Source organism: Bacillus rossius, chromosome 14 (assembly GCF_032445375.1).
Source record: "Bacillus rossius redtenbacheri isolate Brsri chromosome 14, Brsri_v3, whole genome shotgun sequence".
Classification (NCBI taxonomy): domain Eukaryota; kingdom Metazoa; phylum Arthropoda; class Insecta; order Phasmatodea; family Bacillidae; genus Bacillus; species Bacillus rossius.
This window is the reverse complement of record NC_086341.1, coordinates 10029904-10042897: the sequence shown is the minus strand read 5'-3', so window position 1 is coordinate 10042897 and position 12994 is coordinate 10029904. Positions and strand designations below refer to the sequence as shown.

The following is a 12994-nucleotide window of genomic DNA, read 5'->3' as shown; positions in this document are numbered from 1 at the left end:
AAAAAAAAAGAGCAGAGGAATGTGTGGACAGAGATGGAAGTACAACATTTTAAGTGCATGTTGACTCCAACTTCGATCTTGTTTACATTTCATTCTGGATTGTGATATTTACCATAAACGCATTTCGTCAGTCTATGTTCGTTACACATTCACTCCGAGTTCACTCCACTCCGGTTCAATCCGGATTGAAATTTTACCCTAAACGAGGTAATTGTTACACCCCTCATACATCTCTAATGATCTCACTGTTAAAGATACATTGGACATTTATTCAATAAGGTAATGACGTCAGCCTTGACGTAAACTGTTTGCGTCTGCGTCCTCATTGCCGGTACTCCGAAAATCATTAAAATCCCAAACAACCCAGTTTTTATTCCGTCTCTCTGTCCGGCAACGCTAAATAGTTTTTCTTACCTCTGTCGGATCCTTCAATTTTTCTATTTTTCTTAGTTGGTCTAAGTACATTCTGTGTACTTCTGCTAATATCTGTTCCACCTCACCACATTTACGAGCACAATGAAACACATCCAAAACAGAAGCCATTAATTTTATAAAAAGCACACAAAGAAAAAATTACAAAAACACAAAATAAGTAGGCAATGTTGGTTTCAACTCTAAATAAACCAAATTCAAAATGTAAACATAATTTTGAATAAGCATTGTTGTTCTTTCCGTTGCAATTTCATAACGGTATTTTCCTAACAGAGTTGCCAAAACTTTCAAATATTATTTCCTTGAATGACATTTTAAAATTCCTACTTGACACCATAAAATTATATTTTAATATTAAGTTTCATCTACCTGTCCTTAAGAGACAATTATTATTTTTTCCGCTAAAAACTAAATTTCGCAAACATAATTAAAAACATCCTACTAAATAAAGATTGGAACGAATGTTAATGTAGAGATGGAGTTAGGAATTGTCAGGAGACAGCATGCAGTGACGTACATGAAGTCACTTTTTAACCTCACAATCGCATTATTGTTCCGCTAAAACCATTGCGATAATGATGTTTCACAAAGTTAGACAATGGTTAGTAAGTATGAATTAGAATATCCGTCGTTAAAAATAGTTATTTAAAACTTTTTTAAAAATGTAAACACTATATTACAGCCAATGATTTGAGCGTCTAACCAATATGGCGCAAAAATTATCTGAAGAAAAAATGATTTCACAAACTTACATTGTAATAATGCAGACGTGGGCATCCTTACATATTTAATAGATATTGTTTGAAGGAAAACCGATTTTTTCCTAACCTAACTAAAAATAAGAGATTTTGATAGCGATCCGGCTTAGGGAGGGGCCTAGGTGCGTCTCAGGCCGAAGCCTATACACCTAGTCGTGCTGGGATTAGCCATGCAGGGAGAAGATCGCATGCAGCGTGTGCTAGGAAGGCCATGACATGGCCAGCCATGGCAGCGCTTGATGCCATGACTAACCCCCTAATTCTTAATTTCAGACTATAACTACCAGATAAGTTGGGCCCAGGTAAATGAGGCATTTATTAATTCAGCTAGAGGGCAGAGGCTGGCCTCTAAGCCTCCATGCATTTGCCATGACAGGGTGCTCCAATTTATATCTGTCCTCCAGTAATGCATATTGGTTATGGCTCTGCTACTGCTGTGGGGCAGGGTAGCTTGGGGCATGCCACATCTGTCTCGGGAGCTGGGGATGGTAACCCGATATGTCTGCTTGCTGCGGGGGCAGCTGCAACTCGCTTGTTGTCGCGCACTGCACATTTAGACAGCAGCTCTCTTTCCTTGTGTTCATGCTGCAGGAGGTGATGTCAGTTCTTCCTTTTATAGGTCATGCAGCCTCTGTAGTTGGCACAGTGCGGGCCTTCACATTGCGCGCACGTTGACTTAGCTCTTTCCCCTTCCTGGGGACAAGTGTCGGTTTTGTGTCCCTAGTTGCATCAGCGACAAACGGGCTCTGTAGCCTTTTTCAGGATGGCCAAACCTCTGACAGTTACCACACTGGAGGAGTCATTTGGGGTGTCGGTAGTCCTCAACTCGAATACTAAGACCACCAAAGTTCTTTGGGTTGTAAATCCTCTCTGGACTTATGGCATTAGGGAGTTATGTACACAGGCTGTTCCTGGAAATGTGCAGCTCCTCTTCTCGCGTCCATCCTCGGCCATGGCAGAAACTAACTCTGGAGGGAAGCCTACAGTTTATTGACAACCGATCAATTCCCAACATACCCGAAGTGATAAATTTAATATATTTTTATTTCAGTCATTCAAACTATCGGCGATGTATTTGGTAATAATTTCATTTATGATGGAGTAAAATATAAGTTTGTGTCGTCAATGTTGCATTACCTGTGTATTTCCATAGTAAAAATAAAACCATAGATAAACAGTTCCTTACCTCAACTATTTTTTACGTTAAACTTAATTGTAAAAAGGTTTGGGTACTCAACAGTTCCAGCTATGAAAAAAAAATCATACAACTAAAATTCCATGATATTTAATACTTATTATAGTTCAATTGCGAGTTTCACTAAGCGGACGAGACAATCCAAGGCAAAGAATAGGAAGTTGGCTGACCTATCTATATGTCAGTGTTCAGGACAGACACCTACTCCATTAACACCTCCGTACTAAGTTCTTTTTTTTATTACCATCTTGTTAAACAGTATTATAGTTAAGTGTTTAAAAGAAGAAACATTTTTCCATTTTTCCCTGAAATGAATCCTTTTCGTATATTTATTACGCTCAGCATTACTTTAAAGAATGTGACTTTGAATATTGTGTCCGAGTTTCGTATTATAAGTTTATTTGCAACATGAGAACACATGATTTGCCAATTATCGAGGTTAGATATTTACAAATCACTGGCGAATACTGGAAGACTATTCATATATGTATAAATAATCATTCATTTGAATAAAATAATGTTCTTTGTTTACCAAAGAACTGGACTAGCCAACAATTTATCAGTATTTTTTCCTCAGAAATGATGGAAGAATATATATGTCAGCATGCCAAACCAAATACAAAAGTGCACTCGAGTAGTTCATGAAGAATAAAAAACATAAGGTATTATTCAAACAATATATTTATTTCAATTTTTTTGTTCTTTTTTTTACAAACATGAATATGTTATATAAATGATGACTATAAGAAACACATAACACAGCGACTTCAGCGGCGGCACAGGTCGCCGCGAGAGAGAAGTAAGTAAGTGCGACGAGCAAGTCGGTATAAATTAAACGTATGTACAACGTTTTCCTGTGAGGGTAGGTGGTGGACCTGAAAGCTTCGTGGGGTGGGAGTGGGGAGCAGCGGCAGGCTTTGATGCGGGGGTCTCGTGGGTAAACAGCAGGTTGTGTCTCTACTTGCGACCGTACTGAGGCTGCTGCTGGAGCGGCGCGTTCCTCGCGTTGAACTCCAGGGACCTGGGGACAGGGGTCGCCACGTTACCGGATTGAAAACAAGGAACAAACTCATCCCACCATTTTTTTTAAAATTAATCACAAATCAGTAAATCACTCTGATTATTACAATGTGAATTTAAATGAAAGTCTTTGTTGTCTATCTTGAGTAAAATGAAAATAAAACACTACAATGTAATTGAATAAAAATGAAAAAGAAATAACTAATAACATGTACATTTATTAATTTATGTTGTCTTCCTGCCATTAGTTTGTTTTTGTTTACTCACGTTAGACAATCAAAATGTGCATTTACATATATTTAAATGGTGGCAATATCACCGGAGCCATTAAATTTTAAATATAAAACCAGAAAAACGGTTTTTGACACTTATTGGGTCACTATCTGTATTGAATTTACTTTTAAAAATTACTAAAATTAGAATAATACTATCGCCAGTCAGGGAAAAGCGAATTTTCAATGAAAAACTATAAATAAAAATTGTTATAATCTATGAAGTGTCGAATCCAAAATGAAAGTCTTAAACTTGATATCTCTCTAAATTCCTTCAATGAAAAAAAAAATAACTCACCATCATTAATTTGCTAAATGTTCGTAATTATACAGGCTCTGGCACGTATCCGTTAGGAGGTGATCACTGATTATTTAACACGAGGTGCTGCTTTACTTGAAGTACCAGTTACACTAAGGTAATGCATGTTTATTTCAACAACTGCCCAAAGTTGAATCATGTGGTTTATCAGAACATAATGAGTTAATGCATATACATTCCCTGTATATTTCTAGTTTAGCAACCGATGAAAAAAAAATTTAATGATATTCCGAAAGTTGTGTTTTTGAACACTACAGACCCTCTTTTACTCAACTCCAAAAACAGCGTTTGAGAATTCCTACCGGATTATGAGAAACACAAGTAGTAGCCCAACAGGAAAAAAAAAACACGGTTAACATATGATATAATGATCTGGATAAGCCATAACTAAATATAGTCGAACACACGAGGTTTCCTGTTGTAAAAAAAAATCAGCACAGAGGTTATTAGAACTGATTCGGGGATTCTGTTTTGGCATCAGCAGCTAAACTAGAAATTTACAAAAAATCCCAATGATCCCTCTTAGGGATCAGCGAGTGACTGCTGTACCTGAGGATGGCCTCCGGGATGGGCGGCGGGGTGGGCAGGTGGGCGCCCTGCGCCACGAAGCCGTTCTCGTTGGCCACGTACCTCACCTCGATGGGGATGCCCTCGGGCGAGGTGTACCTGTACGAGCCGTCGGCGACGATCGCCGGCTCCTTGGCCCCGACGTTGGCGAGGGTGCCTACCTCCTGCACGGAGATGCCGTTCTCCGTGTCGTAGCTGCGGGGCAGAACAGAAGACGCCCGGGTTACCGGACAGACCCGACGACAAGCACACAAGCTCCTGCAACCTTCCGGCTGATCCGGAACCAAATACACCACAGACTAATATACGGGAAGCCTAAGATGCACATAAAGTTCTGCCATTCCCGATTACACCCGAACAATTCACCTTCGGCCAACCTCGGGTTTATTTATATATATTTATTTTTCTCTGTTTATTTTAATGTAGCTATACTAACCTAACTAACCATCCATTTTTCCTGCGCAAAAATAAAACAAATCCCGAAGTTGGCCGAAGGTGAATTGTTCGGGTGTAATCGGGAATGGCAGAACTTTATGTGGATCTTAGGTCTCCCGACTAATACCAGACAGCTCTGCACCAGCAACACAGTCGAGAGTGTGATAAATAACCTAGCGGCAAGAGTTGCAACTATAAAAAAAAATTATAGATAAATTAACAAATTATATATAATCTTATCTGGTGTATTAACTTCTTTTTAAACACTTTTTCCTTCTGCAATGATAAAAAAAGTTTTTTCAAGAGAAAAAAAAGTTATTTTTTATTGTCATTATGTTGGTACCACGTATGTTAGGTACACAGATAAAATTTTCCATACCATAGAGGTAAGATGGTACCAACGTTCGTACTAGGCATACAGTTTGCCATCTATCGGACTGATGTGACACCACCACCAGATTTTCACACGAAATTCTTGGAGCTGCCGGATTATCAACATCTTGCTGCAACACACTGGACTAGTTTATTTTTCAATAGAAACCGTGAGGTTATAAAATCTCGTGCAATTTTCCATAGCTGTTTTAGAATACATAGGGATGCGTCCATACCACACCCTTCCCTAAATTCCTTAGCAAATGTAGCCACAATGTAAAGGACGCATTTCTAAGGGATGGATGGCATCCAAATACTTTTACTGCTGGCACTACCTGTTGACAGTTGGTTGTACTAATGTGTACGCAGCCATTTCGAGTCGTTACGTCTATGGAGATTCAGAGAAACATAAAATTTTACTCTAGCATGGATGTTAAAAAAAATGTTTAGAGATCAAAATATAAACTTGGGAATGAATCTCGAAATATTAAAAACTCCTATAAGGAGTAAATAAGTTAAAATTGTCCTCTCTCTAATATATTATTATCGTTTGTCCTTTGTCTTTGAGTTATAACTTAACATTATTTACGTTTTTAACAAATGTTATGCCAAAACTCTTAAGTAATATTATATGGAAATAAAGTTCAAAACGATTCCGATGCTAATGGATATAATGGACGAACCAGTGGATGCGAGTGTTTCGTTCCTAAAAAAAGGAAAAAAACTTCGAGTTTAGTGGCCGTGTGAAGGGATGCTTCGGCAATTCTCGCGAGGAGTCGGAAGTAGCGCAGACACGGCCGCGTTCTCTACGCTGCACTGTTAGTTAAAGGACACGTCGGGCTACTATTCGGAAACATCCCATGGCCGAGGTTCAATTCAGAAAGTGTGTTTGATGGTTCGGAACTTGTACCTACACTGAAATAATATCAACTGCGTGATATCCATTATAAATATTAAGAAATTTTAACGAGTGCTTGGATGTGTTTGCGTTCTAAATGTAAACAAATTAATTATTGTGACATTGTTTACGATTTTTTCCCTTAGCGATGGGTCTATTATCAGACCAAACTCAATCTACGCAAACAATAGTCTATGGTGGGCGCCAGTCATGCAAGGAGGTTGCACGTACATTGTTTACGATTTTTTTCCTTAGCGATTCTCAGACCGAAATCCATCTACACAATCAATAGTCTATGGCGGGCGCCAGTCATGCAAGGAGGTTGCACCACTGCACGTACATTGTTTACGATTTTTTTCCTTGGCGATTCTCAGACCGAAATCAATCTACACAATCAATAGTCTATGGCGGGCGCCAGTCATGCAAGGAGGTTGCACCACTGCACGTACTGCACGTAAAGGCAACTTTCAACGGTGCCACCCTAACCAAAATGGGAGGCGCAGAAGGGGCGTCACCGCCGTTTCGCGGAAAGGTCTGGAGGTGAAGAGGTCAGCCATGTCCCGAAGACGACCTCCGCCCACGAGCAAAGGAGCGGCGGCGGGTCAAGACAAATGCCTGTGGTTCGCCGTGAACCGGTGCGTGCGGAGGTCACCTGCTTTGCTATTAGGACGCGCCCGAAAAAGAATAAGGAAAAAAAACCCGGGTCAGATCAAGTCAATACAAAATAAAAAAAAAACAGTGAATCAACGTCAATTTAAATGTCGGAGGTCGAGACCTCAGAGGCGAGATTAAAAACTTTTTTTTTTTTAGCATAGTAAAAGTTATTTAAATAATTATTTCGGATGCTAGTTTGCACTACATGTCCGTTATTCGGGTTTCCTCCATGGCACACAGTGCAAACTAACAAAGTCTTATATCCCAAATTACGATTTTAATCAAAATTCTCCACTGAAAGAATAAATCAAAGAAAATAAAAGTTATTTTCTTCTTCTGTATTTCCAGGCACCTTGTAAAATTCCATCTGATTCATCTCAAGACGAATGTGACAAATTGATTTCCGTGTAGAAGCGGGGCGGGCCAAAGAGAGAGAAAACAAAATAAAAAAGTTATCCTGCGGCCTGGGATCTTCCAGTGGGTGTTTCGAGGAACTGTAATGCCGCGCGCCGCCGCAGCGAGCGCTGTGAGCGGCGAAGACGCAGGTGTTTCCGTACAACATTTTCTTTTTTTTCCCTCCGTGACAAAATACATGAAATGCTACTCGGGGAACTCTTCCAGAATCACTGGCAGTCAGTCGGACGCCCGACGGCTCTCAACGCGAGGGTTCAGGGTTCGAGTCCCGGGTAAGGCATGGCTGTGAATTTTACAATTTTATAAATAAACCACAACTGTTATCACCGTCGAGGGTTTATCCGGGAGGAGGGGAGGGGAGAGAGGGGCGCTTGCGCTTGCAAAATTGTCACTGTGAAACTGGGTTATTAAACGTAAACGTCAAAACTATGTTTTATGGGAAACTTTATGTATATTTAAAAGTTTTCTACTTATTGAATTCATACAGGCCAAATATGAGTAGAATGCAACGTACAAGAACTCTTTCCAGAGATGATTTGTGTCGGTTAAAAACACGCTTCGTGGGCCTCCCTGGCGTATTACACGCATTTGAGCCCCTGACTATCACTGATTTTGTCTAAAAGGAAAATTAACTGTCAATAGTTAATACTTTGGAAAGGGGATGTGTTAGACACTTCGCAGTTAAAAATATCGACAAAGCAATATTAAAAAATATGATACATATCATTTTTGAAATAAAAATGGCCAGATCTCTCGGATGCCACCATTAAAAACAGGATTTTTCGCAGGTGGGAAACGTGGTGAACGTTGCAGCTTGCCAATTTGTTTATTGTCGGGCTTATCCCGTTTACCATACCCGCTCATCCGTCAATGCTCCATTAGATTCTCGTAACTTTTCATACTCTCTGATGACCTAGATGCGTGCCTGACGTTAAGCTCAATTAATGAAATTTTTTTTTTTTCACGATGTCTTTGTTAAATCAAACCATGGTCGTCTGCTAATAACATCTGAAAGGACCCGCGAGCCTTAAAGGATTCTTGTAAAGGGTATCTTAAAAGTATGACGTTTTCAATCAGAATCCTTACAGGATCTTTGATGTAGGACGAGTGCCTCGTATCCTTTTGTGCATCCTTGTGTCCTTTGAAAGGTTTGTGGCGCTATCTTTCAGTGAAAGTATTACGATGGTATTTTTCCTAGCCAGACAATTGCTGTCCACACCTTTTTGTGTTCATGTATTAACATCAATTGGTTAGCTGAAATTTTAAATTAAAAAAAAAATATATTGCGAAAAATTTTCAAACATTAAAAATGACTCCCGAAAAAAAAGTAAGTTATTATTATGTTGATACACAATTTTGCGTTCAGTATTGAAAGAATTCAGTCATTTCATGGTTAGTTTCTCGCTGAATGCAGCCTTGAAAATTAAGAATCCTTTGTTGGCCAGTCCTCGCCCACAATCAACTCTAGAACTAAAAGAAAGAAACTGGAGGGATGGCAAAAAAAAAAAAAAATCTACTCTAGGCCGAACGTGAACTTTTAAGCCGTTTACCATTTTTGTAACTAGGGGTTTGGTGTTTTTACGAATGTTTTTTTTTTTTTTTTTTTTTTGCTTTTTATCGGTGCTTTTTCATTATATATTTTAACATTTCGGTCTGCTAATGGAATTATTCAACAGTCGACGGTAGCGGAGGATGCAGGAACAACGCGTGATTCTCGCCAGTTAAAAAAAAAAAAAAAAAAAAAAAAAAAAAAAAAAAAAAAATTGTGGCCGAGTTTTGTATCAAAAGAGTGTGTTACGCAGCACGAGAACACACGAAGATATACAAGAAATAGCTCGGCTCCTGGGTTGTAGCCGCGACCGCGTTAACTCCAGAGAGTTTACAAGTGTAGTATTTACCAAAAACACACACACACCTGCCTCGGATAATGCGCACGGAGGGGTGCGCTTTGTCCGTCTTAAAGGTTCGAAGATTCACTTACATAAACTTTTTTTTTTTTAATTAATCTTTTGGAGACCCTCGCTTTGCAAATCCCGTGCCAGATCAGTTTGAAATTCACCCGTTCATACAGTTTCCAGACGATTTTTTTTTTCCAATTTCTGTCAGCTACGCGTAAAGTCGTGTTGTTTTCCTTATGGATTTTTTATGTGACGTCTAATAAATCAATGAACGCCGGCTGCACGCACTGTGTCCCGTTACGCTCATTGTGCGCTTGCGCCGCATCTATCTCTCTTCCACTCGATTGGAACAACCATCGATTTGACTTTTTCGAGGCGCATTAAACTTGAAACACTCCCATTCGTTTCCTACTTTTCCCATCATCGTCCTATCCTTAACAGAATAACACAGATCGGAAGAAGTTAAAATAGCAAACACGTATAAAAGTTATAGTTAAAATAATATGTTCGTTAAAGTAATAAACCTATTTGAATTAATGAGTATAAATAGAAGTAAATTTATCAATTAAATTGTAGATTTCATTTCACTCATTCTTTGTATACATAAAAAATAGTGATAATTCAATAAAATTTTTCAATTTTATTCACGAAAGTATGCAATGTTTTGTTATGACGTTGTCACGTTAAACTATCGTCCGTAAACCGACTTTGCGGACAACCAAATTTTTTTTTTGGTTGGGATCTAGCGGACAGTTTGCAGAGACGGGAAGAGAGACCGTCTCGGGGAGGGGGGAGGGTGGAAGAGTCGTGGGGTCACTGACCTGTAGGCGTAGGAGCCCTCCGGGGACAGGTCCTGGGTCTGCTTGAGGATGAGGATCTGCGGTCCGGCGGGGCGGTAGGTGGGCGACGCGGCCAGCAGAGGCGCCGGCACGACTGGGGTGGGTCTCGGCTGGTAGTAGGGCCTCGTGGTCACCCCCAGGGGCCTGTAGGCGCCGAACTGCGGTCTGGCCGCCGCCGCGAACAGCACCGCCGCGAACACCACCTGTCGGCGACCACTCAGCACTCAGGAGCACGCCCAGGGCCGCAACTAGAGTCTCTGGCACCCGCGGCATGAATGGATTCATGCGGCCCCCCCCCCCTCTTTTTTTTTGCACATACCACACCAATAAAGTGGGGGGTCCGGGTGGCCCTCCCACTGAAAAAAATGGTGCTATTTGAGCATTTTCCATACCTACGTGTAACAGTTTCTGTGCTACTGTACCTTCCACGCACGAATCCACTACGTCCACATAAAGTAGTCCGTATAATCACTGGACTTGTTCGTTAAATACGTTGAGACGTTATATTGTAATTCAGATTAGACATTCCTGACATGCAAGTTAAAAAAAAACTTTTTACCAGTTACCAGTTACCAGTTGTAGTAGGAATTACAATGCCAGCGATTTCGGCACCCCCACAGCTTTGCGCCCGGGGCGTATGCCCCGCTTGCCCACCCACCTCCCCTAGTTGCGGCCCTGAGCACGCCGATATACATAACTGTACGTATTAATGTAAAGTAACCGAAATAGACTGAAACTATACAAATTGAATTGAAATACAACCACATAAACCGAAATGAATCGAAACCTTATTTAACAAACAAAACGACTTGATACAATACAAATGAAATGATTTGTACCCCAATGTAATTGCATATATATATATATATGAATCGTTTTGTTTTGAAAAGGTCATCAGTCAGTATATATCGACGATTTTCCAGCTATATGTTTCGTCCCGATCACAAAACGCGTAGACCTAATGATTGGTGTAGGGAAGGGCATCGCATCGGTCAGCTATATTATTTTCAGGCATACTAATTTTTTTTTGTTATTTCCCTAAAGTTTGTTTCCTATGACTGATGCCCTTTCAAAAAAAAAGAAAGCGATATATATATATATATATTAATGTGCAAAGACTCTTGAAATCACTGAAAGGGACTCGCAATACGAATTCATCTTAACTTATCCGCCATATTTTGTTATGGTCACCACTCAAATCTCGTAGATTCAGAGGCGACACCGCGCTAGAAGCACCAGCGAGCGTCGCGCCTATCACCCCGCCTCACGGACACACATACCTACACCTTTGACTAGGGTCCCCCTAAAATGAAATTCATTCCGTGCAATACAACAGTGAACAATTTAAGACAACGCTTGAAAAGTTTAGAGAAAATGTTTACTATGTGCCAACTGAGAGACGAGTTTACGAATAATTAGTGCAAGAGAATTGCAATATCGAGGCATAGACACACTCGGAATTGTACTAAACGGCAACTAGAAGGAAGAACAGCTTGTGACGATTCCAAAAAGGCGCCGAACGGACCACAATCTGCTGTGAGAGGAAGAAAGCTAAGCTGTCGAACGTCACCCGCCGTAGTTTTGAACTTCCCATTCACACGACGTTGTCTGTTCCAAAATTTTCTGCCGTGTACTGTCACAGCCTAACCCAAAAAAATTTAAAAAAAATGTACGTCAAGTTTAGTTCATACGCCCTTTTTACCGAATAACCCACGGGACCTTAAAGAGAAGATATTCATGAGCGCATTAAAATCAAAAATAAAAACAGACAATGAAGAGAGTTAATTTTGCATTGTCATACAGTTCTGAGCTATGTTAAAAGTTTCAAGTCTTTAGCTGATCGGTAAGTTGAGTTCAAAAAAAAAAAACCGATTGCAAAAAATTTGTACCGAGCAGACGAACAGACAGACGAGAAAGCGGAGTTAATAAAACATTTTAGTCAAGAGGTGGAGTGGTACGAGTGCAACAACTGAAGTCCTCGGGACTCGAACCTGCGACCCCATCCATACGGGCTCACTCACCAGAGACTGCATGGCTGGAAGTAAGGCTTCGGTCGGTTTCGAGAGGAGACAGGGAGAGAAGTGTGCAGACTCGGCGGGCGCCGGCGTCATTTATACCCGGTGGGGGTTTCCGTCCGCGACTGAGGGAAGGGATGAGCGCCCATCGCCCACGGCGAGGATGGGCACACACACACGCCCTCTCTTCCTCAACCCCCACCACCACCGCCACGTCCAACCCCAAGAGCAACCAGGTAGACATCTCTCTCCCCTCCTCCCCCCCTCCTCTTGCCACTAGGCAAAACACTTCTGACATTTGTGGCGGGAGGAGTGCTCCTGGGAGCGGTCAGATGGGCAGAAAGGAGCGGGCTGGGTGACCTTTCCCCGCGCAGAAGAGGAGGAGGCGGCAGGGCGCGGCGAACCAACCCCGAGGACACCATCGCGAGCGTAGTCCTCTCTCGCCGTCCGCCCGTCCGCTGGGCACCTCTTCTACTCAAGCGTTTGAGTCTCCTCTCCATCGCCGCGCTCGCCAGCTACACCGACCCCGATCGAAATAATCGGTCGTCCGCGAGGTCGGTTTTACGGACGATAAGTTTTAACGTGACAAACCGTCGTGACAAAACTACTGATGAAATGATCGCATACATTTTTATGAATAAAATTTTCATCATTTTTTTAATTGAATTATCACTATTTTTTGTATGGATACAAAGAAGGAGTGAAATCGAATCTTCAATTTTAATTGACAAAATTTTTACTCTTATTTGCACTCGTTGATTCGAACATGTTTATTACTTTAACGAACAGATTATTTCAACTGTAACTTTTATACATGTTTGTTATTTAACTTCTTCCAATCTGTGTTATTCTTTTAAGGATAGTACGATGATAAACGAATGGGAGTGTTTCAAGTTTAATGTGCCA

At 40.9% G+C, this 12994-nt stretch overlaps 2 protein-coding genes across 6 annotated transcripts in view; both read right to left on the bottom strand.

Moving 5' to 3' along the window:
* Window positions 1-689, bottom strand: part of LOC134539123 (golgin subfamily A member 3-like) — an 88655-nt gene extending 87966 nt beyond the window's left edge. For 4 of the 5 annotated variants that reach the window (XM_063380869.1, XM_063380866.1, XM_063380870.1 and 1 more), the window contains exon 1: window positions 415-653. In XM_063380869.1, the coding sequence (XP_063236939.1) occupies window positions 415-543 (129 nt within the window). In that variant the 5' untranslated portion in view covers window positions 544-653. Of the gene's footprint in view, window positions 1-414 lie in introns of all 5 variants that reach the window. The other variant, XM_063380867.1, reaches the window with a different exon arrangement.
* A 2359-nt stretch (window positions 690-3048) lies between these two features.
* Window positions 3049-12154, bottom strand: LOC134539122 (endocuticle structural glycoprotein SgAbd-2-like). The gene is made up of 4 exons (XM_063380865.1): window positions 12095-12154; window positions 10056-10276; window positions 4546-4758; window positions 3049-3406 (listed from the first exon to the last, which is right to left on the bottom strand). Exons 1-4 carry the CDS (start codon window positions 12104-12106, stop codon window positions 3343-3345), a joined length of 510 nt encoding a protein of 169 aa, XP_063236935.1. The 5' UTR covers window positions 12107-12154; the 3' UTR covers window positions 3049-3342.
* Window positions 12155-12994: the final 840 nt, after the last annotated feature.